The sequence below is a fragment of the Oxyura jamaicensis genome, chromosome 2 (genome assembly GCF_011077185.1).
Source record: "Oxyura jamaicensis isolate SHBP4307 breed ruddy duck chromosome 2, BPBGC_Ojam_1.0, whole genome shotgun sequence".
NCBI classification, from domain to species: Eukaryota; Metazoa; Chordata; class Aves; order Anseriformes; family Anatidae; genus Oxyura; species Oxyura jamaicensis.
The window spans coordinates 4560178-4587213 of NC_048894.1; the positions used below are offsets into that span (position 1 = coordinate 4560178).

The 27036-nt window shown below is 40.2% G+C and overlaps 1 protein-coding gene across 5 annotated transcripts in view; it reads left to right on the forward strand.

The window, feature by feature from the left end:
- Nucleotides 1–27036, forward strand: part of CRHR2 (corticotropin releasing hormone receptor 2) — a 157511-nt gene that overhangs the window by 109146 nt on the left and 21329 nt on the right. For all 5 annotated transcript variants that reach the window (XM_035318451.1, XM_035318452.1, XM_035318449.1 and 2 more), the window contains 4 exons: nt 542–659; nt 4432–4585; nt 8406–8466; nt 15517–15589. In XM_035318451.1, coding sequence (XP_035174342.1) covers nt 542–659; nt 4432–4585; nt 8406–8466; nt 15517–15589 — 406 coding nt within the window. The remainder of the gene's footprint in view (nt 1–541; nt 660–4431; nt 4586–8405; nt 8467–15516; nt 15590–27036) is intronic.

Below are 27036 nucleotides of genomic sequence, written 5' to 3' on the forward strand. Positions count from 1 at the left end.
GATCATTTGGACATCTGGGTCTTCCTAGTACTTCCAGTTTCACTTGCTTGAATTGATTCTGTCAAAGGGAGCTCCTCATGTTATCAAAACAAACTGGCAAAACTTTGCAAAAGTTACACTTTATGGTTTCTGGGAGAAAGGTATATAGCAAGCAGCATGAATTTTGCCATCTGCGGCTGTTTTACGTTTACACCATTTCTTTGCGTTGTGACTACATTATAAAGTCCAAGTTTTGGCTTTGGCACTGGCTGTGCCATTTACCAGAGAATGGGACCTGACCCAGCTATGCTTGCTGGTATAGGTATGCTTCAGACAGCCTCGTAGACCTTTATTGCTGACCACTGGGCAGAACAACCTCCTGTTTTGTTGTGTGAGACAAGTAGTGGATGGGGATAAACTGTGAGGAACTTGGAAAGTGAACAGAATTAACTTGTTTATTTTATATACTTTATATTTTATTTTATTATATATTATATTTTATATAATGTGCATGTGTATATATTCACTGTATGTGATGATTTACATGTATTTCCCTGTTTAGGAGTATCAGATGCCTGCGGAATATTATCCACTGGAATTTAATCACCACATTCATCCTGAGAAATGTGATGTGGTTTTTGCTTCAAATGATAGACCACAACATACATGAAAGCAATGAAGTAAGTGCTTGGAGGTCGTGTGTCTCTGTCGAGCACTTTGGTGGTTCTCAAATACTTTTTGTCAGAGCATCTTGCACTGATTGTACTCATGTGTGAAAAGTATTCGTTCCAGAGAACATCACCTCTATGACTGGGGTACAGATAACTCAGATGGCTGTTCTGATCCTCAGTCAGCTGCTTTGTCTGATGACAGCGGGCACCTTGCTGTCTGGAGCCTGTGGGACTCTCAAGAAAAAAAATTAAATAATAATAAAAAAAGGCATAGGACCTGAAACAGTACAATTTTTGATCATTTATATCCTTATGGGTTTTTTGTTTTGTTTTGTTTTTGTTTTGTTTTTTAAATCTGTTAATGCCATCTTCACCACGCCAACCCTGCTGCTGAGGGGTGCTGTGAGATGGGTGGGCTGCATCCAGCAGCATCTCCCTGTCCCTGAAAGGAGGCACCCTTCTGCCAGGGACACAACCTCTTCACTCCAGCCCCTGCTGCTTACTCTGCACCCTCTCTGCTCCTTTTCTTGATCCCCCGGGGAGGACTGAACCCTTGGTGACAGAGTCAGAACCAGTTCAAAGAACAGGGCACGTCCACATAATAAAAAAAAATGGATTTTGGAATGGATTAAAAATATCTACTCCAAAATAAAAATATTTTTTCTCAATTTTCTTGAGGAATAATACTACTTTTCCTTGAGGCATAATTCTTTTTGATAGTTCCTTGAGAGATCTTTTTACTGTTCTTATTCTCATTGTAATATTCTTTTAGTGGAGTACTCTCTTTTTAGGGCTGTCTCTTGATAGTTACCTCCGTAATAAAAAACCTGGCAGTGTGCTATGCACACACACATGAACACACCCTTTATATTCTTTCTTTTTGGAAGGCATGTGGCCTAAAGTGCCTATACAGTATGAGCTGGATCCAAGGCTGATAACAGGAAATGTGGCTCTACTCTTGGAGGAACTGCTCCTTTAGAAATTGAAATCCACCTCAGGAGCCTGGATATCCATTCATTTTAGTCAGCTGGGTACTTATTATCTTTGGTTAACTTTTCAAATGTCAGATTTGGCATCTGAACTTTAATCCCACATTTTGGAAAAGGGAATAGAAAAGTCATCAGTACCTAGATAAAAACAAAGCAGCCCCAGATCCTAAATTTTTTGACACATCTGTATAACTGTATTATTGTTCAAGTAGCTGCTCCTTTAGGATGTAGCTTATATTAATTCATTGTTTGCTTCGTCTGTGTTTCTGACATTTTCAGGCTACAGAAGATGGTATATGAGCTTTGTTGTTGATAGTTTTATGCTGCATTTTTTTCTCTCATGACAATACTGTAAACCTTAATGCAGATTTTTACAGTTATTTACGAATAATCAGTTGCACTCAGGCACTCAAATGCTTCTTAAAATGAGACCACAAAGTGCTAAAGAAAATATAAACTTGCAAATACAAGGATAGATCCTCACATGCCCCAGTTTTCCATCGCTCACCTTTTCTCTGCAAAACACTGCAGTCTTTTTGGGGAAGCTGCTTTTTACAAGTTTAGTGATAATGTTAATGTTCTTACTGTGGTGTAAGAATCAAAGTGGCACCTCCAAAATCAACGGGAGCAGCATAATTTACACTGGCTAATTGTCTGATCTCTTCTGGGCTAATCAGCGAAGATTAAATAATGCAGTTACAGAAACATAAAGGACTCAACATGAAAACATTTTGCATGAAGTTATAGTGCTGATGTTAATAAATCAAGAAGGGGAAATGCTGAAGATGTCTAGAGTCTAATGGTGGATACATGTGGGGACCAGGTATCCTCAGTCAAATAAATGAAATGGTATAAATTAATGAGTTCTGCTAATTGGGTTTATTATTCAATAATAATAAATCCACAATTCCAAAGGGAAATGAGTAGAGTTGCTCAAATTCATTCTGTTCTGGTTTCCTATGGAAACAATGCAGAGGGAGACCTCACCACCTTCATGTGTGTATTTGTCTCTGCGTGTCCCAGTACCATCACAACACAATGGCCAATTTCACTCAGTTCTGACAGAGGAACAACAGGCTCAGGTATAATTAGTTTTTACATTTTTTTTTTTGAAAATGGGCAGCTGTGGAGAGAAGAAAAAATATGTAAGTGTTACAACTGAGGGAAAGAGTGGAACAAAAGTGTAGGCATTGTATTGGAGAATTTACATGAGATTGAGGCCACGGAGAAAGGTTTAATTCATGCTCATACCTCCTTAGACAGCAAAATCAAATATGAGACTGAGTGCCTTAGGAAACCTGGTCTTACTAATCAGTCAAGAATGGAGCTAAAATATTTTTTTTATATTAGCAAAAAATAGGGGAGAGGGGAATTGTATTTTTGTTTTGCTTTGTTCAGGCAAAAAAGAGAAAAAAAAAAAAAAAAGTGAGTTGTAACTGGTTTAACCAAAATTTTGAACACACAGTGGTTCATCTTCTGCTTTCTTGTTTTGTTTTTAAATCCTATTTTAAGGATCAAGGCAATCAAGGCAAACTAAATTTCAAATCTTGATGAAATTACACAGCAATTAAAGGTTTAAAATATCCAAAAGTTTGGTATTGTGGATTTTGCTTTTTTTTTCTGTTTATTGCAGCTCAATAAACAGAAGTGATCACTTGTGAATGTCCTAGCATTTTGTAAACGTGTTTCTTGTCCAATAAATTCTTAGTGCACAGAATTCTGCTGGGTTTGATAGTGCATCTGCTGCTCTGTTGACTGCCTAGAGTTCATCAATACCTCATGCATATGAAGTCCAAAATGAAATTAACTGAGGGTCAAAAGTTTCAAATACTTTAGTAGAGTTAATTAAAAGGCTGGAGAATGGTGAGACCAAAACTGACATCAGTGATACCAGCTAACATAGGTAATTAATGTCATGCTTCAGGGAATACACTGAATGCCTGCTTGGTCAGGAGGAAATTTTCCCAGACTTCTGTGTGTAGTGCTATGGAAATTACCATCTGCAGTTACTTCTGATTTATTGATGTGATGTTACCATCTGCCTCTCTACAGCTAATTGTCTATTCCACAGCTGTGGTCTCACTGCAGAGCCATAGAAGCTGCCTTTATTGATACATTGAGGCCGACTAAAAATTCTTCTTGATGTTGTGGCAAAATTCAGAGGTGATGCGTGCAGTGATGTGACTGACAGACTAAAGAACAAATGGCAGGAGTAGAGGGGATGAGGTAGTTGATAAAAGCATAGCTTTAACGTAAAATATCCTTTTTTCTAAATGTCAGTGGTGCTCCTTCCCTTCACTGGAAATGAAGCAAGACTTAGACATTAACTATTATCTTAAATTTTCTTCAAATTGCTCGGCAGGTGGGTTCCACTGCCTAAGAGATGCTTAGACTCTTATGTCATCTTTGGAAATGACCCTGGGCTATGGCTGTACCTCTCAGAAAGATCACCTACAGTCAGGTGGCCTGTCTCCTTTTGTCTTCATCCCACACAGATGCTTCTTTAACTGCTGCAGACTGCTGGTGTGGACATGCCTTAAGGCATGTTAACTTTCCAGACGTGTTCAGGTAGAGGGACTCCAGCATGCTGTACTCAAAGCCAAGCCACAGCAGAAAGTCACACACACCTGTGAGCTTCTGATAGCAGCTAAGATATTCTGATTCCAAGTCCCAAGTATAAATACACATTCCCTGACTTACTTTTATCATTGGTTTTTAAGAGAATAGCAAGAAAGAGTTTTTAAAGTGCTCACACCATGATTTTAAAATGTTATTTTCTATTTCCTTTCCAGCCCTGGTGTCGGTGTATTACCACTGTCTACAATTATTTTGTGGTGACCAACTTCTTCTGGATGTTTGTGGAAGGCTGCTACTTACACACTGCAATAGTGATGACCTACTCCACAGATAAGCTGCGGAAATGGGTCTTTCTCTTCATAGGATGGTGTAAGTGTCTTGGGCATTTATAACAGTGTTACATGGTGTAGTGGTATAACATTTGGGTGCCAAAATGGACGGTGGTGGTTTTACTCAGTTGGGCAGCTGAGCTCCACCACAACAACTCTCATGTGCTCCCGTGTGGGCTCCTCTCCACGGGCTGCAGCTCCAGCCCGGGGCCTGCTCCTGCGGGGGCTCTCCATGGGCCGCAGCCTCCTCCAGGCCACATCCACCTGCTCCACCGGGGGCTCCTCCACGGGCTGCAACGTGAAGATCTGCTCCATGTGGGACCCATGGGCTGCAGGGGGACAGCCTGCTCCACCAGAGGCCTCTCCACAGGCTGCAGGGGAACTTGTGGTGTGTGCCTGGAGCACCTCCTGCCCTCCTGCTGCACTGGCCTTGGGGGCTGCAGGGCTGCTTCTCACTCTTCTCTCTCCCAGATGCTGTCGTGCAGCAGTTTGTTGTTGTTGTTGTTGTTCTCCTTTCATAAATATGCTCTCCTAGAGGAACAAAAACCACCACTTATTGGCTTGACTCTGGGTAGTGGTGGGTCAGCCAGCTGAAACTGGCCCTTATCTAACATGGGGCAGCTTCTGGATTCTTCTCACAGAGGCCACCCCTGCTACCAAAGCCTTGCCACATAAACCCAATACTCATGGTGCCTGTCAATTAAGTGATAAAAACAACAGCAGCAATAATAATAATAATAATTAAAAAAAAAAAAAAAAAAAAAAAAACTTGAAAAATCCCACTGTGGTGAAATCTGACATACCTAACCTTATACCAAAACACCATGAAAACAAGTATGGTTCTTTACTGTGGTGATGACATAAAGCTAATTGGCTACTGCTGGATTTATTTTCATCACTTAGATCCTCAGGTACTTGGTGTTAAAGTTGGAAAAAAAGAATTCCCAGGCTCAGCACCTTGGGAACACTGCAGTCCATACCATGTCCCTTTCACTTTGATCAGTAAAGCACTGATCACAGCCCCATATGCACTGCTCCAGATGGCATGAAACAGCAAAGACACTGTCCGCGCCCTGTGGACCACTTAGTCTCAAGAGACAGAAGAGACACTTCTAAGTGAGGAGCTGACTGAAAGAAAAGCCTAATTATCTGCCAGTACAGTCTTACAGCTGTTGTTTGAACTTCTGAAGGGTTTGTTCCTGGAAAACAGCCCTCAACAAAGGATCACATGTTGTCTTTGTACTATATTTACAGCTGCTCAAAGACAGAAATAGAGTTCATTACTCTGTTATCTCACCTCTACTGTGTGAGCCTGGGCCAGGACAAAGGCTGCTCCTTCTCTCTAGGTGCATCAATATAGGTTGGTACATCAGTTCGGGCTGGGAGCCAACTGTCAGAGTAGCAGTCCTGCTGAAAAGGACCTAGGGCTTGCAGTAGATGCAGGCAAGTTATAAGCCAGCAGTGCCTTCCCATCATGAATAAAGTAAAAAACACATTGGGCTACACTAGGAGTGTTGCCAGAAGACTGAGGGAAGTTACTAATTCTTTGTACTCAGCTTTGATATAGCAGCCCTTGGAATATTGTGGTCACTTTGGGGTCAGGTAGGTCAAAAGGGGTGTGGAAAAAATGGAAATTATCCAGTAGGAGGCTGCCAATATGACCAGGGGTCTTGATGACATGAGCTATGAAGTGAGGATGAAGGAACTGCATTTGTTAATCTAGCCAAGAGGAGGCAAAGGGGGCGAGGAGGGTCTATTAGGTTCCAAGAAAGATTTGGTGTCTAATTAGAAAGATGATGGATCCAAATTCTTCTTGGTAATAGCATATGTTATAAGAAAGGGTAATGGCCACAAATTGCAAACTGGGAGGTTCCAATTGGGCATTAAGAAGAAGAAAAATAAAAATAAAAAAAAAATGGTAATGCAACACTGCAACTCAGAAAAGCTGTGGAATCTCTGACCTTGGAGGTACTGGAAATTGAGCAAGATTAAGCCATGGCTGAGGTGGCTGGTGTTGTTGACAATTCCTCTTTGAGCAGGAGATTGAACTGGGTGCCTTCATGGTTTCTTACCAAGCAACATATCCATGACTTGAACTGAGACTCAAGGGGTTTGGCAAGGCAAGCCCCCTGCAGGTAGCTTGCTTGCTTGAATACAAAATAGGGAGTCAAGCAGAACAAGTGAATTTGGCAGTTCTGTTCTTATGAAAAAAAAAGGAAAGGTGGAAAAGAAGTCACAAATATTTTCTTTTCTGAAAGTAGAATGGCACTGTGTTCAGAAATGCCTCTCATAATTGAGCAGAAGTAATTGAATTGCAGTTCGACCAGCAGAAACAGTCTTTAAAACAAAATATATCATTCAGTCCAAAATCAAATGGGAAGAAAGAGGAGCTATAAGAAAAAGAAGAAAGGAAATGTAAGAAAACATATATGTGGGGAATTTATTTATTTATTTATTTATAATATTTTTAATTCTGTCACCAGACTAGAAAATCAGCTCCTCACACAGCTCTCACAGACCCCTGACAGGTTTGGTCTGTGGTATTTTCCCTCCCTTTCTCCTCTGGGTCTCAGGAGTGCCATATGCTGAATATACTTTTCCTCTCACCCTTTTAGGTGCTTTCTGGCTCTGCTTTGGCTTCCCATACACTTTGTTTTTTTATCATCCTCATTCTCAGTTCCCTGGTCTTCCCTTCACCAGGAGAATTAAAATGTTTTCCCCAGGAGAAAGGACATAGATGCATTTTGTCTGTTCATCCCTAGCAAAGGCAGCATTAGATACCCGGCCAGGCTCACTCCTACAGGAGGGCTTAAGTCATGTTGCTTCCAGTGGGAAGGAAGCAGGTACCAGTGGGGGTCACTGAATCTGAGCATTTACCTTGGAGTAACATGGTTTTTAAAGGGATGTGAAACTGGAGGCTGGAATGAGGGACGGAGCGGGAGAAGCTTATTTTCTTGTTTGTTTTTGGCTGAGGTGACAGGTTAAAGGGTAAAGGGAAATGGAGATGGAAATTCCTCCTCTTCCAATTTTGACATCTGTCCAGACTGCCTGGGGAATGCAAGTGTGAAAATGGTCCTGTCTTCCCCCAGGAGATCCATGCAAAAAGGCCATCTCCACTTACTCTTCCTCACCTCCAATATCCTTCTCCAGAAAAACGCTCATCCCCTTGAAACTAGCTGAAGTCTGAAGGCCTAACACAAAACAAGCAAAACAAGGCTAAGGCTCTAGACATGAGACTGATATAACAATAGAATTGGAAAGCAGAGGACATGGCACTGCGGGGACATTAGGTGTACAGATACAACTCACCTAATGCAACAAGAGATCAAGAGTTTAAGTGATATCAGGAGATTCTCATCAACCTGTTACAACAGGTTCAAGACTCAACTGAAAAAGTTGTTGAAGATGTTGAAAATTGGCTTCCTCCAAAGAACCCAATAAATTTACAATCTTCTTGCAGCCGGGGAAATGAAAATCTAAACAATACCCACCTCCAAATGCTGCCTATAAGGTTTTGCCATATCAACGGCAGGAAAATGAAAAGGGGACAGAATTGCCTATAGAAAAATAGGTATATATAATACGCATTGTTACGCTTGTTAATAATTTTATTAACTTGTTTTATTAGTCCTAAAGTTTTTTCTTGTTGAGATTATTTCATTTAATACAAAGAGAGGTCTTAGCAATTGCAGTGTCTCAAGTATGCCAAGATAGGACTACTTGTATTTTGAGTCTTTCAGTGTATTAATAAAGACTCTTCTATCCTCATTACAGATCTCTGTCTAAACAGAAATATATCTAATATTGTATCATCAATACATAAATGGATTAACGTATGATTTTTTTTGCTGTTGTTGCAGGTATTCCTTGCCCAATCATCATTGCCTGGGCCATTGGCAAATTATATTACGAAAATGAACAGTAAGTGATGTTAACATTTGTGTTTATGTGTCTCTCTAAATAAATTAGGAAATGGCTATAAGCTGAACTAGTAATTTAGAAATTAAGCTGATTGGAAAGAGAAAAGGTCAAATCCTCTTCATCTAAACCCAGATGGTCTCAAATTTCAGAACAGTATTTGAGTCAACTCCTGAAAGTATCAATATATTCCCAGATCTCCTTTGTCAAACTCTAAAGTTCTCATTTGATAGCTTTGTACATGATTTATAGTCAGGTTAATCTCCTTCAATGGGAGTTCTGCCTGAATAAGACCTTGGTGAAAATTACAGTTGAGTGCTAAAGGATTTAGACTTCTGGGTGTGCAGAATTCAGTTTCAGCCTGCCAAGAATAGTCTTACAGTTGAAATTTTTGCATTTCTGTTTCTGTCTCTTCCAAGTGGAAGCAGTAAGTGCATGAAATTGAAAAATATTGGAGATAAGCAGGCATCTGTGTTATTTTTATTTTTATTTTTTTCCCACAAGCATTGATACTGGTCAGGTATAGCTCAACTTGTACTTTGCAGCTGGTGTTTGGATCAATGTCTACTGGCTGTTACAGCTCATTTCTCTAACCTTAAAAAATCCTTTCCTCTGTGAATCTGGTAATCATATGACCACACTGTCTGTCTGTCTGTCTATAGCACATCTGATTAAATGTAAGTATCTACCTCATAGGTGTCTGCATCTGCACTAATCTCTGGTCTGTTATGATCAGCGGTGATCAGTCAAAACAGTAAATGCAGTCTGGGGTGCATTTCATCTCATCTGGAAGATGTTCAAAGTAGGTTGGATGAATTAGAGTTACATGCACTATTTCTCTCTCCCGACTCTAGAGGAGATGAACAGGATCACTGGCTGAGTTATGGGCATCTACACTGTATGGGAGGAATTGTGTTATGCACTACTAAGTTCTTGTTCTCCCCACAAACTTTTGAACCCTTGACTAATCTCTTCTATAGCTTCAGTGGTGACTTTGAAGGGGATAATCCAATTCCCAGGAGTGGCACATAATGGCAGTCATTCAGACACTCTTTAACTGAGAGAAATGCTTTGTGAGGTCCAATCCCAGCCTACAGCGATCACACAGGAAAATCCATGCCGTAGTTCCAAAATGGCAAGTAAAAGTTTAACTGGCGCCTGTTCCTTGGGTGTCCAAGTCAAGCACCCTGGGAGATAACCTCAGATGACCAGATTTCCCTAGTTTCCAGGCTCACAAACCTTCTTGTTTCTCTGTGGGTAAAGGGTTGCAACATTCTGGGTCTGCTTCATGGTCAAGTTCCTTTCTTCAACAAGCAAGAGCAGCATGGCAGCTGTCTCGTGCTGAAACTAGCACTTTCAGATGTAGAACTAGTACCTTGAAACAGAGAGGCAAAATACCACATGCTTTAATAGCATCAATGCTCATTAAACTTTCCAGTTCTGAGTGATTCTGAGTTGAACACCAAGGTTTGGACACATTTTTGAAGGACTGCTCATCACTCACAAAATAAATAAGGGCAAGCCCCTGATAACATGCCACAACATCTGGAAATACACTGCACACAAGGCAGAGGTAGAGAAACCACTGCATTGCCTGTACCAGTTCCTCCTTTCAAGATCATCTCTATGTTATGTTAAAGAATCTCACTTTGATGTATCTTAGATATGGAGAAACATGTTTATATAGCCATTATATAGGTCCTGCACAATATAGCAGTACAAAAGAAAGGAGGATGAAAAATGCTGTCAGCATGGCAAGTAAAACAAAGTGATTCTATTTCTATGCAGAATGTTATATGGTATCTAGGCTGTTCTAGGCTTCTGCCCACTCGTGTGAGGTGTAATGGCCTGGAGCCTTAATGTTATCCTTGCTCAGTGTCAGCGGTGGGCCAGGACTCATGTACTTCATCACTCTGCTTGAGAAACTGAGACTGGACACTTCCACAGTGCCATTCCTTTGATCTAACACACACCACACAGACAGACAGGCAGAGCTCCTGTAAATGAAGAGCTGGTAAGGGCATTAAGCTGTAAGGCAAGGGTTATTAAATGAAATCTGCTTTTCACATTTGTAGTAATGTCATACACAGGGGAGACTCGGTGAAGTAAATGAACTGAAGCAAAACTAGGAATGAATTGCTTGCTGAGGGCCTGTCAGTTATCATAAATATTCAGTCATCTTTTCAAGCATTAAAGCACATGATAGTTCAGATAGCCTCTTCTTACTGCCTCCTGGTCTGAGGAAAGGGGCAGAGTCTGCTGAACTGTCAGACTAAAGCTGAACAGTCAAACTAAAGCACCTAATGTATGTGCGGTACATGTGCATGATGTGAGTTTGTGTGTATTTAACTTAGGTATTGTCTCTTCTCCTCTCCAATTAGCCATTGATAGAGTTTGGAATAAACTTTGTCACATTTGCGTAATCCTTTCTCTGTGCTAGGATAATATAGAAATCATGCCTTTAATCTGAGTGCATAACTGTGGACAAATACAGGCAGAGAGAAAAGTAATTCCCAGCTTTGAGTAATAATTACTGCCACGATACTTCATCGCCTTTCATGCAAGGAGAGGCTGGGAGTGCTGGGATTCTTTATCCTGGAGGAGGCAGAGGGGTGTCTCACCTGCCCATTGACAGGACAAGATGCAAAGACACAAATGGAAATGCATGACATTCCATCTGAACATAAGGAAACACTTTTTTTTTTTTTTTTTGTGAGGGTGGTTGAACATTGGAACAGATAGCCCAGGGAAGTTGTAGAGTCTTCATCTTTGTAGATACTCAAAAAACAAATGAATATGGTTCTCAGCAACTTGCTCCAGTTGGCCCTGCTTTGAGCAGGGCCTGGAGAAATCGTTTTACTCCCCTTGAACTAGCAAACAGGACACCAATACAAAACATGTGCTTGCCCACGACCTTCAGGACTGTTCAGATACTCCAATGGACAGCCCATAATTCAGAACTTCTTTATCTGAGTATGCGTTTGAGCTGTAATATAAATTGTTTGGAGGTTGTACTAGGGTTCATGTTATGTGTACCTCATAGTAGCTTAAAAGCTCAAAATAATGCACAAGAAGAATGTTAAGGAAATGCTTCAGTGAGCTTCTTATTTTTTTTTCCTTTTTTTTATACTTATTATAAATAAGTGTTCTGCATAGTGAGGCCAATATAGTTGGTACTGTGGCAAATATTCTGTCCGGGATTTAACAGGTTTTTAGCAAAATCTGACAAAGAGTCAGTAAAAAAACAAAACAAAACAAAACAAAAATGATTAAGAGATAATATTGGAACAATTTCATTGGTAGCCCATTGGTAAGGAGAAGAACATTAGTAAGGTCTAATTAACAATAATGATAAAACCAATGTTGTTTTTTGCTATATGGAGAACCATCACAGAACCGTGAAGAATATTAATTAGTGCTATCCAATAGAAGTGTGTTTTTATATCTGAGTTTAATAAGAACTGTCTTCATAAATTGTCTTCAATATTTACAGAGTGTTTGTTTACTCTTGCAGAGGTAAAGAAGAAAAAAAAAAAAGAAAGTGGCTTTTATATGTTACACAAAGCTGGAATTAAATTCTGATGCACCAAGTAATTTTCAGTGTTTCAGATTTCTCTTTTTGGTTATAAAGAGATGTGTAGTGCCGATTTTACTGTAGGAATAAGCGCTTATATTAGATTTAAAGTTAGAGTTAAGATGACAGGCAGAATGTTTGCAATATGCCAGCTAAGGTCGCAATTTGATCAGTTAGACTATAAATATGAAATGCAGCTAATGAAATGTAGACATATGTAACGTCTCTGGCACATATCTATCCTCTAACCTTACTCTCTTAATTTAATGGGCAGACTAGAAATGTTTAGACTGCAAAGTAACAGATCTGTTTTATAGCCTAAGTAGATGAGCACCATTCTAGAAAAGTTTTTTGTTGTTGTTGTTCTCTCTTTTTCCTCTACTAAATACAAAAGGAACCTGGATCATCAAGCTTGCATGTAGATGCCTCTGTTGTAGAAGTCTAACTTCGGCAACAACCTCCTTCCCTCAAATTTTGTGAAAGTGTGAAAGCGTGTGTATATATACGTGGTGCCTAACTCAATACAACTTTAGTCTGGTACTGGGCTTCAGATAGTAAATATTAGTGGCTTTTTTTTTTTTTTTTCTTCAGTATGATTTTACAGTTAAGCAATATTTTAATTCCAGAGAGCAGTGAGCAACCTTTGCCATTTAACATTATTTGTGCTCTACAACCTGTCTTCCAAATTTTCTATGGACTTCTTCTGGCTCACAAAGTTATGTCACAAGTCTCAGTCCCTTATTGGTCCCATTTGGATTCCTCTTCCAGCTTTCCAGAAATTCCTTTTCTAATAGCTCTTGGTTCTCTAAGTTTCAGGCAATCTATTGTAGTTCTCTTGAAATGGACTTCAAAAACATCTCTTAAATCTAGGTCATGCAAGTTCTGGAGAGTTGTGTTTCCTGCCTTGGCATATCTCATCTAAGACATCATTTTTCTTCATACCATTCCATCTCTCTAATACAAAAAAAAAAAAAAAAAAAAAAAAAGTTTAATTCTTTTTAAAGCTGCTCTGGGGATTCAGGGGTGGTAAATAGGCTATAGGAAGTATCTTATTCCAAGTCTTGCTCTCACTGCCAAATTTTGGAAAATTAGTTGCAAAATTATCAATTTACATTAATTTGCAGTCAGTGCACCAGGGAATAACAGATGTGTTTTCTATTTACAAAATATTCGAAGCCCTGTCATTCATTTGGATCTTAAAAAACTAAATCAAGGAAAGGCAAAAATTGTGTGATACTGGATTGTACTCCTAGAACCCTGATGCATATCCCGCTATTTCTGTACATTCAGGGCAATAAGAGCAATTTGCAGAGCAAATGTTCCTTCTATCTTTCTCTAAAACACAAGCAATGTGTTTTGAGGGCATTATGTGATTGAAACTAATTTTAACTGAAACATAGCTTTCCTTATCTCATTTTATTTACCTTATCTACTGCTGATGTCCTGTCTTACAGATTGCAACCTCCTTGAGTCAACAAGTAATATTTCTTGAATTTTTTTAAAAGTAAAAATATGCACCAGTATTCGTGGCCCCCTTAGCTCAGGAGCTGCCCTTGTTTTCTTGTCTCCAGAACCATTAGCCTTATCTTTAATGACAAAGCAAACACAGAGGAGACATCATTTTTTGCTTTGTAGACTTGTTATGTGGCATCCACAAAGGGGAAAAAACACTGATACACTTGAACTCCAAAATCTGCTTTCTGTAGAACAAGATCTGGAGCTCCAGTGACTTAAACCTTAAGGCATTATGGCATTATGACAGCAAAGTTGTCTCTGCTTGGTGGAACCAGTATCCAGGATATATCTGTATATCATGGCTATATCTATATTAAATTAGATGAGCCTGGAATCACTACCGGGGCTGGAGTCCAAATAGCATGGACTGATTCACATCCATATTACTAAACTCTCTTGGCCCCCAAATCAGGGCAGCTGCGTTCTGTTGGGAAGGTTCTCTAGCTCCTACTAACTCCAAAATTGTTCCCCAGGAATTGTTTGGGAGTTAGTTATTGTTTGGCCTGGGCCAAAACTGTACAATATAATGATGTACATCATTGAGTCCAGGCCTGACCTCTGCTTCTGATTAATTTACTGACAGAAGTATAACTGATTTATGATTCCCTGTATGGGTCACTGTGAAAGCACAGGCTTCTGGCAGCCAAAAGGGCCAACTGTACCCTGGGGTGCATCAGGCACAGCACTGCCAGCCAGTTGAGGGAATGGATTGTTCTGCTCTGCTCTGTGCTGGTGCGGCCTCACCTCCAGTACTGTGTGCAGTTCTGGGCACCGTAAGAAGGACATAAAACTATTAGAGAGTGTCCAAAGGAGGTTTACAAAGATGGTGAAGGGTCTAGAGGGGAAGAGCAGCTGAGGTCCCTTGGTTTGTTCAGCCCCGAGCAGAGCAGGCCGAGGGGAGGCCTCCTGGCGGCCTGCAGCTCCCTCACAAGGGGAGCGGAGGGGCAGGCGCTGAGCTCTGCTCTCTGGGGACAGCGACAGGAGCCGAGGGAACGGCATGGAGCTGGGACAGGGGAGAGTCAGGCTGGGGGTTAGGGAAAGGTTCTGCACCCACAGTGTGGTAGGGCAACCCCAGGACAGTGGTCATGGCACGGAATCTGCCAGAGTTCAAAAGGATTTGGACAACACTCTCAGACTTGTGGTTTGATTTTTGGGTGGTTCTGTGTGGAGCCAGGAGTTGGACTTGATGACCCTTGGGCGTCCCTTCCATCTCATGATATTCTATGGTTCTGTGATTCTGTGACTCATCTGTTGTATAACGAAGCAGGGAGAAAAACATTTGGAATTAGTAGAAGTGAAAGTCAAGCCAGCAGTCAGTAACGCATAAAACATCTCTGCTCATCTGAAGTCCTGTGGTTTACCTGTGCTTTCACTTAACCTAAGTTCATTCCCTTTTAGTAATGTTGGATCAGGTATTTGCTAGCTTCAGGCTTTTTACTGTACGCTGGATTTGGTGGTCACCAGCTTAGTTCAAAGCCAATGGGATGAACTCCTTCTTCATCCAGTACCTTATTAGCCATCATTTCCTCAACTTGAGACACATTTGCTGTAATAGCCCTTACTTTCTGGAATTGAAGGGTCTTTGGGCACTGCAATAAGTAACAGATTTTTTACCTCACAAAGAATATTTATTTCATCCCTCTTTCAGATGCAGCAGGTTACATTTTCTGCATCCTCCTTATAGCAGGTTCTCACATTTCTTGGAAATAATTGAATAGTCAATAGCCAACAGCAGGATGGGAACATGAATTGTCTGATGGGAGGAGAAAATGAGGCTCAGACCTATGTCCAAACAAAAGAAGGCTTTGTAGCAGAAAACTCAATCACTTGCTGATTATGTACATAATTATAGAACTTGGAGCATAAGCAAAAGTCTCTCTGTCATGTCCTTGATATTACAACCTGTCTAGAAGAACTGCATTCCCCTTTATAAATGTTTCTCTCATTTCTTTTTTTTCTTACAGATGCTGGTTTGGAAAAGAACCAGGGAAATATATCGACTACATATATCAAGGGCCAGTGATTCTTGTTCTTCTGGTAAGGATTTATGTGGGTGGAAGGACACTGCCTTCTTCCATTGAGGGATATTTTAATAGGCACCTGTGATGTTCCACTTCTACTTTCATATAAAATAAAACACAAAAAGGTCAAACATCGTCAGCTGCTCTCTGCAGTTGCCACAGTCGCTAACACTGCAGGTCAAAATTGCTGTGATCTGTTTTTGGTTGTTTCCTTGACCTCAGGCCATTCTTTTCTCCTCCTTCTGTAATGCTGTTTGCCTTCCTTTGTAAAATGTTTTGTTATGTAGGAAGGAAAAACGTTCAAAAACAGGAGGTGTGCTGTAACATCTGCTTCTCCACTTGAGCTCTTGAGAACTAGAGCACTTCTTTCATCCATGTTGATTTAAAAAAAAAAATGTAATAATTGTCATAAGGAATTGCATTTCATTGTATAGCCCTCTACACCTTCTCCATTTCCATTATTGCCATGTGTTTGTTCCTTAGCCTTCCTCTTTTTAACTTTCCTTCTCATTGCCGCCCACGGTTAACAGGCTGTTTATCTGTTTAGCCAACACTCTGTCCAGTCAACAGCAGGCGGAGAAAGAAGGAAGCTTTTTTCGTAAACTACTTGGAACCTTCAACTAAAATTCAGTGATGCTTTCCCAGAAAATGCTGGGTGTGGATCAAACAGATCAATATTATTTAAAAAGGACAACGATGAAAAGAAACAATCTTCTTCTTTCACCCTTCTGCAGTAAAAGCCAGCTAGGAAGAAGGCAGATGTCCTGACAGGGACATCCAGGGCTCAATGGAGTCTCTTTCACTTACGAAACAAAGAGTGGGTATAGATGTTGGAGTATGCTGCTCCAACTCCCATGGAGAAAGTGTAAGTGCTTCAGAACAGGCAGCCACTGTCAGCCTTCCCAAAGCCCGTGCTTTTTCAAGGCTAAGAAGCCTTGAACTCTCACCTTGTCAGATCTGTGCTTTTCATGTGATTCACCATGAAAACAACTTCCCTGTTACCTAGGAAGCCAGCTACTAATCTGAATGCTTCCTAGCCTAAAAACAGATGAATTAGTTTTTGAATTAAGTGTTAAGGTGAGGCAAACAGATCATATTGTGTGTAGCTGAAAAGAGAAAAAAGGTAGTAGGAGTCTGTTTTTATGTAAAAAAATCTTTACGTTCTACAGAGAGAAATATATTCAGTGTGACACACAATATAATTGTGTGCTACCAAGAGAGCCATCCCAAAAGCACAAACAGCCTCACGGTGAATTAACTCACTGATATAGAGACTAACTCACATACAAATCCTGTTTAGAGAACACAAGTTAGTAAGTTTGCTGTACTCAAAGCATTTAGTTTTTACATCATGGCCTGGAGGTCAGAACTGTGAATCTACCACAGCCTCTTTGCCTCTCTCTAGCAATCAACAAGATCTTTAAAATTCTTTGATGTCATTTCTTGGCAGAGAGCATAGGTAGCTCAGAATCAGGAGAATAACTTTACTGTCCCCAGCATAGCCCTTTCTACTTAAAGATAACAAAAAGGACTGAAAAATAGATGCACAATTGGAGGCTCTTCATGTACAGATCACTTTCTCTGCCTGTAATTTGCAGCAGCCCTGAAAAACCTTTAAACCAAACCAAGACCTAAGCATACCCTAAATGTATCACCCTAACCTAACCAAGCTGACATATCAAACCTTTCCACATTGGCCTGCACTGGAGCTCTAATTAAAGTACTAATGAGGTAACAACAGTAATTGCACTGTGGGATGGAGAGCAGCTGGTACAATTTAGACAAATCACATGAGGGCAAGCCCTTTCTTCACTTTCCATATGATTACCTCTACTGGGGAGTACTGTTGGGTGAGGAAGAGAGCTCTAGGGAAATTTATTTTAAAAGAAGAATATGAAAACTCTTTTGGTTATAAAGAGATATGTTATAAAGAAATGTTATAATACACCCTGATTGCCAGAATGTGCTTTTGTTTTTTTTTTAACAACAGTTGAGTCTCATGCTTATAATTAAAAATGCATGGTTTTACAATGTCTTAAAGTAACTTGTCAGGCTCTTTTTATGATCGTTATGCAAGTTAAATCGTATGTAATGAATCAAGTTTCACTTGTTGTTACTGGAGTTACTGACCCTTTCAAGGGTGCTGTGAAAAGTGCTGGATTAAAAGCACTGAAATTTGATGTCTGCCATGTACCATGGCAACATAGTCAAATATCTTCCGCCCAGCATGTCAGTATGCTTCTGCCTTAACAAAGGTGGGGGCGAAGTGCTGAATCCAGCTGCCTGCTCTTGTCTTCCCTCCAGTGAACAATGGCCATGGGAAATGGAGGGCTCAAAGGTATTTCGAAAACAATACAGCTCTCTCTGTGATCTTTTCTGGTCACAGCAATGAGTTGGATCTGAGCTAATGAATTAAAAATGCTGGATAAACTGAGCTTTGTGTCTTACCAAGGAACATGCAGGATGACTCTGGGAGAGAAGTGGTGCACTGCTGGGAAGATTCAGAGACATGAATATTACTGGAAGAAATTAATGTTACTTCCAAAATTGGACTCAGACTAGAAATTACAAGTCTAAAAACTCCATTAAATTACCTGTCCACTTGCAAGCATTCAGCCCGTGGCCATTAAAATTGGTTTTATCCACAAAGGAAGTTTTAACTAATGCAGAAAATTGTATTTTTGGTTAGTTGAGAGCCAAGTGCCCAGTGTACATCCAGCTGAGTTTTGATTCCTTGTTAGACAAAGGTAGCATCTTTGTGTTCAAGAGGCATTACTATATCAGCCTATGGCAATATGATTAGAGAGCACTCGTTGGTAAATATTCTCAGTTACAGAGGGCTAAAAACTTTTTAAAGATCCTGATCCTCTTTAAAAGACAGGATTTAATCTATCAAAAATGATTTCCGCTGGTTTTGATTTCTCATTTCTTTGCCCCTGTGCACTGGACTGCTGCAAACCAAAGCAGAATAACACAAAGAAACAGATAGATCATGCAGGAGTTCTGATCCCCCTGGGGAAAATGCAGGTTGACTAAGAATAAAGCATTTTTCACGATGTAACCAGTACTCAAGTTCATCGTTAAACCATGTTATTCTCTGTTATGTCTCAGAATAAGAGGACTTTGAATAATGCAGAAGACATTTGTTCTACTGCTTTCCTACTTGTCTTCAGAAGACGTTTGAACATTGACTTGCGCTAAAAATGGGGAAACAGTTTCAGAGACAAAGGAAACTGGGTATACATTCTGATCCTGTATCTTGTGCTAGATACCCGTGACCAAAGCTGTGAGGGAGAAAATGTACTTAATCATTCTTTAAGGTTTAATTCTTAAATGGATTTTGGTTTGAGCATATCCTAGTCCTCTGAATACTTTGAAATTCAGTTTCTGATAGCACTAGAAAAAGATATTCTATCAGTTATTTTCCATTCAAATTAGTGTTTGTTTGCTTGCTTGTTTGTTTGTTTTATTGCTATGGTACCTTTCCTCAGAATGGCATAACCAAGTTTTAGTCATACATCTCTGTCTGAAGGTAAAGAAAGGGCAAAGGGCTGGAACTGCAAGCCAGAGAATTGAATTTCAGCCTGAAATTATTAAGAAAAATGCATTTCTTATGTGCAATTTTAAATGTAATCCCTGTCAAAGAACTGGTGAACCATGAAAACACAGCAAGATCAGAGGAGGAACCTCAGAAAACAGTCACCAGAGACAGTTAATTGAGCTGCTTTTTTTTTCAATAACTGCATAGTGAACTGACCCCAGATATGAACCATTCTGCAAAGTTGCTCAGAGCTAAGACTGTATTAAATTTTCATTTTTTCAAACAGACAGATCAGATGTTAGTTTTTTTTTTTTTTTTTTTCCCCCATTCGGCTTTAATAGATTCTTTTTCCTTATGCTTGAGAACTGAACAGTTTTCTAACCTCTGCTTTTGAGGTAGTTGAAAATAATTCAGCACAATCAATTAACTGCTGCCAGAAGTGGATGAGCTGATGGGAAGACCTGGAGTTTACTTCTATCCCTGCCTTCATCAGCTACTTGCTTTTGACAAGTTATATTTCTGCTCTAGGTCTCAGTTTCCCCAGCTAAAACGCAAGCTTGATGACACTTATCTCCCTTTGTAAAATGCTTTGAGATCCCTGGATGACAAGTACTGTAGAAGAGTGAAGTGTCCTCAAGAAAATGGGCTCATCTATATAATAATGTGGAATTTTGACAAAGAGACAGCTGACATGTGGTCTTCATGATGTGCTAATCAGTAATGATGTAGAATTTGAGGCTGAGAGTGCTGGGGTTGTTCAGCCTGGGGAGGAGAAGGCTCCAGGGAGACCATATAGCAGCCTGCCAGGGCCTAAAGGGGGCTGCAGGAGAGCTGGGGAGGGACTTTTTGTCAAGGAATCTAGCAATAGGGCAAGGAGTAATGTCTTTAAACTAAAAAAGGGTAGGTTTAGATTAGATAATAGGAAGAAATCATTCACAGAGAGGGTGGTGAGGCCTGGCCCAGGCTGCCCAGAGGAGCTGTGGCTGCCCCATCCCTGGCAGTGCCCAAGGCCAGGCTGGATGGGGCTGGGGGCAGCCTGGGCTGGTGGGAGGGGTCCCTGCCCATGACAGGGGGTGGGATTAGATGATCTGTAAGGTCCCTTCCAGCCCAAACCATTCTGTGATTTTGTGGTGGCAAAACCAAAGCTTGCCACAGTACTCAAGGTGTGACCGTACAAATGGATTTTTATAGCAGTATCCTGTTCTCTGCTTTATTGTCACTGGGCCTGTTCAGCCTGGAGAAGAGGAGGCTGAGGGGAGACCTCATCGCAGTCTACAACTTCCTCGTAAGGGGTTGTCAAGAGGCAGGTGACCTTTTCTCCATTAACACTAGTGACAGGACCCGCGGGAACGGGGTTAAGCTGAGGCAGGGGAAATTTAGGCTGGACGTCAGGAGGGGGTTCTTCACAGAGAGGGTGGTTGCACACTGGAACAGGCTCCCCAGGGAAGTTGTCACTGCACCGAGCCTGTCTGAATTTAAGAAGAGATTGGACTGTGCACTTAGTCACATGGTCTGAACTTTTGGGTAGACCTGTACGGTGTCAAGAGTTGGACTTGATGATCCTTAAGGGTCCCTTCCAACTCAGGATATTCTATGATTCTATGATTCTATGATTGTCTTTCTTTCTCAGTAGTTCCAAACATTTTTTTTCTTTTCTTGAGTACCACTGTGAACTGAGATGAAGTTTTCAGGAAGCTAGCTAGTGTAATTCCAACATTTTGTTCCTGAATTAAAATACATAGAACTCATAACTCATCATGTAAAGTTAAGATTGCTTTACAGCCCCATTGCATTAGCTTTATATCATGTGGTTTCATGTGTCACATTACAGCCTGGTCACTTAGTATTGTGAGTCCCTATACAGATCTTTGCAATCAGCTTTTATTTTTGCTATCCTGAGTAGCTTAATATCACTAACAAGCTGTCAGCCTGCTCCTCATTCCCTAGATCATTAAGGTCTACAGTGAACAGCACGGATCCACTACTAGCCTCTCTCTGTTGAGAAAACAGACTACTGTACATTCCTAACCTTCATTTTTTGTAATCTCATATCTGATGCTCTTTCCTCCAAACCTATAACAGCCAACTTTCTATAGGAGCCTTTGGAGAAATTTCAAATTCTTTTCAGAAACCTGATATGTTTTGTTTGTTTGTTTGTTGGTTGTTTTTTGTTTGTTTGTTTGTTTTTGGAAATACATCCCAGAGGAGAGTTGACTTACCTAAGCTTAATAATATTATTGACATAAAGCAAATGCTCATAAATTACCATTAATATGTTTAAGCTACAAGAACAAGGTTTATGACATTTATTAACTGTCTTCCAATAAAACTAAAGGAATAGTAACAATTTAAACAATTTACCCGAGAGGCTATTTCTCACTGCTGCAAAGGATGTTCCAATACAACTGTTTGCGATATCTATAGGATTTGACTCAATAATTATTCCCATTCTTTGTCCTAGTTTATCAGTGCAGTGTTACTTTGCAGTATTCATACATCGTGTTTTTTTTTTTTTTCTTGAAATGTGCTGCTCTGTGCTTTTGAATGATTATCCTAACACCACATATGCACTTACAGTTCTGAAGAGCACAACCATCTTTCCGCCAGTCTCTTATGCACATCCTTTTCTGATATGTTTTAAAGTACTGCAGGTAAGGGGTATAGGTTTGTTAGGCAAAACCCAGTATTTATGGAATCCTTCCCTTTCTGATATTGTCCAATCAGATAAAATTTGTAGTGCGTCATAATCTTCACTTCTTTTTGCTTGACTGTAAGGCTCCACTCACAATTTTGCAATCCACATTGCTAAAGTTCCTTTTATTTTGATGTTCTAAAAAAGTCACAATGGTTTGTTCATTTCCCGTTTTATATATAGAAGCATTGCGCCTGTGTGTGCATCTATAGGCATTTCATTTTTGCTTTCTCTGAAAAGCATCCCCTAGTTCTTTGCAAACATCTTTCTTGCTGATATAATTGCTTCTCTGAATATTTTATTAGTTTCTGCTGACTCTTTTCCCACTTTTGCTTCCAATTCAGCATCATTGTTTCCTGAGACTGAGAATTTTTCTTCCATTTTTATTATTATTGATCTATCTTTTTCATTTTGCCTTCTGCTTCCTAACTAGCTTATGTTTTTTCTCAGCCCCTAGATTGCAGATTAATTTAGTTTTCCTATTGATTTTTTTTTTATTTCCTCGTCTCTACAGTTTCCATGTTCTTCCACTGCTAACAAGATTGTAGTCCATGACTTGCAAACTTGTGACATACCTGAATTTTTCTTACAAGACATTTATCATCATTTTCACTAGTTTGCAAGCATAGCTGCCGTAGCTACCTACTCCTAGAATAGAGATAATAAGCTAATTTGATTGGAGTTCATCAAAAATTTATCTCCAGTTCTGTTTTTGTTGCTATTTCTCCCTTCCTGTTGCTTAAGTTCTGTAGCTCTGGAGTCAACAGTGTCTTCAGGATCAAAAAATCAAGATGTCCAATGCCACGTACACTCCTGCAGTGCCATTTTGGTCATCTCTAGTATGCTGGGGTGGTGATTCAGCTGTTGAGAGACACCCAGGCACATTGTTGTTTGTACTTGGTATATGTGTTTACTGGTATTAAAACCTTCAATGTGCCACTGGTTTGTCAGGTGACAAGCTTTTTTGCCCCTGGTTTGTCAGGCTGGAGAGAAGCCCTGTTGAGTAATCTGTGACTGGGGATTCCACAGTAGGTGACTTGACTTGGGAATGACCTACAGTGTGTTCCTTTAGCAAAGCTTCTTGAATACGAGACATTTCAGGAGAGACAGATGTCCTGGCAGAGTGGTGTGAGGATCGCAGATGGAGTTTTAAGATTGGAAGAAAAGCTGTGGGTGTGCTCATGCATGATGCAGGGCTCTAGTGAGGAACTGGTGTCACCCCAGATGCAGCTGGAGTTGGATTTGTACTTGGGTTTAGATGACAATGTGGGTGAAGGCAAGAGTCTGTGTGGGCATGTGTAACACAGACGTTAGGTAAGGAAGGTGCCCGTTCATCCACCACTCCTTCCTTTCCCCACCAAAACACTATGCCATCCCAGTCTTTAGGATGTGTAGTCCTGCTGTGCTTGCCTGGAGAGTTGGTCTTTTGCTGCTGCCCAAGGGAGATATCCACAATTCTCCCCGTTCCTGGCCATCTATTGCATTATGCCTTGCTCCTCTTAATCACATCTCATTATTCTGCATTTTCCAGCTCTTTGTTGTGTTCCTAAAGGAGTCATTATGGTACCTGTGACCTTTAGAAGAGGAACTCTAGTACTAAGAAGCCCTATTTGAGAATCATGTCAGGACAGTATGATACAACAATTAAAAAGAGGCATTAATAAACCGACAGACTATTCATTTGAGGTCAGGATGACGGTATATAATGCTCCAGCTAAGATGACTGCTCTAACACCGACTTGGGTTACTTGATCCTGGGGGTGGATTTTACCACATAGCATAGAAGTGCTATCTTATCTATCAATGCATAAGTCTAAGTAGATTAATATTTACATTTCCTGGGAGTAAAGAGGAGGAGCAAACATTCTCAGAACCACAAAAGTACAAACTTACTGTGTAGCTTAAAATAGGAAGCCCAGCAGAAATGAGCAAAATAAACTCTAGTTGTCAATTAAACTCTCAGGAGAGCATAAATATTTCTCATATAAGCTCTTGAGTTTAACAAAAATTGCAGATACTCAGAGTTCCCTCTTTTGTGCTTCTTGGAATATTTTGGCTATTTCATCTCATTAAGGGAGACAAATTTCCTCTCAGATGGAGTTTGGCTTTTATGATTGAAAATGTTTATGACCAAAATCTTCACTGAAAAGTTTGTTTTGGTTCAAAAGGGCTTCTGGGTTTGAATATTCAGATTAAAATCGATCTCTTCTGAAACAGTTGGTCCAAGTGCTTTTTGGATCATTGACTTATAAAGCCTTTCTGGAGCTTTGACTTTTCATCCCAATTTGGAAAAGGAAACAATAAACCTCCAAAGCCCTGGCAAGTAAAGAAAGCTACTTCTTTCCCAGCCATAATTAGAGAGGGTCTTATTCCAGCAATAAGGATATTTTTGATACATCATAAATAACAGTAGGAGAATAAGAAATAAGTTGTTTTATGCTATCTTCAAGACCTGTCCTTTGGACTAATTTTATCTATGAATGCATATCAAGAGGGAAATCCTTAGTTATCTTTTCCATTATGAAGCAGCAAATGTGTTGTATAAACAGAAATTAATAAAAATGTCAAGTCAGATTAGAGATAAATAAAAAGGATGTACTGCCTGTCAACATTACTTCTCTTAAATACCCATTCATCAGCCTTCATTTATGGAACTGATGTTTTGTTAGAGCTGCCCAGTTCTGAGAGAAATTAATTTGTTGACACAGAGCTCCAATAATAACAAGGCCATCCTTAACAAATAATAGTGTACTTTGCTAGATACAGAAAGAGTTGTGTTTTTTTGTTTGTTTTGTTTTTGTTTTTCTAGAAAAACTCATTTTGCAATGGTAGGATCTTTCTTCCTTTGAAATGTTACTATATATATGCAGGCTATGTATATACGGAATAAACACCAGCTTCTTAATCTACTTTGCTTGTAAAACAGAATCATTCTGGTAGTCATTAGAAATGTGGGGATCTGCTCCAGCTGAGTAAATAGCTCCGTTTTCTTTTCAGATACTTCAGCTTTTGCAAGCTATGTGCAGCAGCCTCTTTCCTGTTTGATTATGTCTCTGTCCGGAGTGAACTCAAGTTATGAATTAAGCTCATCCCTGTGAGCCATGGTATCAGACCCACTGCAGAAAAATAGGCAATAAAATCCATCTGATCCTGTGTTGAAAATTTATCTTCAGATTAGACCTCTTCGAGTGCTACTAATAGGTGCAAATGAACCAAATGTCTTTCTGAAATGAAGGGATGTAGTTTTAAAAGGAATCATTAAAACTGAACACACTGAAATGTGTTTCTAGTAGGCAAAACCAGGAAAAAAAAAATATTTCATTGTTACCACATTTGTATCTTTTGCCCTGCAATTTCTTGTTTGCTAAAGTCTGCCTTTGAGATGTTGTCCTGTTCAAAGATCTCCCAGAGGAATGCAAATGGAGCCAAAAGGAAACCCTTGATGTTGGCACCACAAAACATTTTAGACCCTTGGTAGGCACAGCCACATTCATTCAGTCGAAACTCAGGTGGGGTACCCCTGGCTGATTTGAAGTGGCACTTTGCACGGAAGACTGTGTGTGGGCAACTGGCTCAAGTGGAAGCACTATTTATCCCAAAACACTTGCTGAAAAGTGCCTGTTTCTCCCCACCAAATATAAATGGAGTTTCAGATAAACAGCTGTCTAGAAATAATCTGAATTGAGGCGTCGCAAATCTGACTCAGCTCCTTCTGCTTGTACTCATCCTCTCTGTGTGATGGAATCACTTTGTAGGCATGGCCAAATCACTTTTCTTCCTTCATTAGCTAATCTAGAATTGGGAAGAATTAGTTATCCTTTTAACGGGAGCTTTGTGCACGAGACAAAAGCTGCCTTAATGTCCTCTCCTAATGCGGTGACAGCTGTGGAAAGTGTAGCCCTGTGAGAAAGCAAAAGCCAAGCCTTTAAAGAGCTGCACAGATTGTTTTTAAAGCCAGAAGGAGATCTGAGTGATATTTGTAACCTTACTTTTTGCATAAAACAGCCCATAGGGTTCTCCTGACTTGATCCTCTTTGCCTCCCAGCCATCATCTCTTGGACTGAGATACACAGATCTATGTGGCTCATCTTTCTACTACCTTCCAGCCAGCCCAGGATGCTCCCTTCCCTTACCCAATGACTCCACCCCAACCCAGTTAACAAACCCTTGCAAAAAACAGGATTCTGGTTTGCAGGGAAAGACAGATCAAATACTGGTGTTATTTCCCCCATCCCCTCCTTCTCTTGGACCAGGTCTCTCTTTTCTTTCCAGGCAAATTTCTTTTCTTTTCAGGTTTTCCTCTCTCATCAGCTGAGCACCCTGTTAAAGTGCGGTAATCCCTGCCACAGAGTGTTGCAAAGATGAAACTAAGAGGTAATCATATTAATCAGACTCAGATCAGACTTGTTCAGGGAAGAAAAGCTCATAGAGACACGGAGATAACTCTCTAATGCCTGCCTCAAAAAATTCAGAATTGCCTGTTCCTGAAAGCTAGGACACCACTTGGGCAATGTCATTGAATGTTTGACTTCTCACCCTCTCTTTACACATCAGGGTATGCAGGGTTATCTGATGATGGGGCCTGAGGTCTGATATTTATCCTTAGGTGACTGCCAGGTCTTTGAAGGGCATGTTGGAGTTCATTTATTAAATGTTAGCAAAGTGTAATTGTGTGAATAAATGTCAGGTCTGGCGTTGGAACTAGACTTTACATCGGGACCCTCCCTAATAATCCAGGGGAATTTGGATCCAGGTTCACTATTTATACAGCAGCCATTTATGAGAATCAGAGTAGGAAAAAAAATTCCCAAAGTGGCACCAAAAGTGGCCCTCAGTGCCCATTTTTAGGCAACTACATGTAGCCCTGTAACACAGCCCTGTAATATATACACTCCTGACAGGTTTGTCTTTGCAAGTCCCATGAAGAGGAGCTTCAAAGCAGGGAGAGACATTTCATACAAAAGTAAACAACACAAATAGACAGCAGGAACTATGTTGTTAAAGTAGCTATTTGTCTCTGCTGGTTATTAAAGGAGCTGTTAACTAGCTTAGGGCTATCTACAAGGATACTCACTTTTATTGCAGGCATGAGACCTTAAGCATCTTCTCCATCGTCTGAAAGTTTCCATAGCAAAGGAGAGTTTGAGGGAATAAAGAAGGAAGGAAAACATCAGTATGACAATGAGATGCTTGCCAAATCATGTACCTTGCTGACAAGTACATGACCACA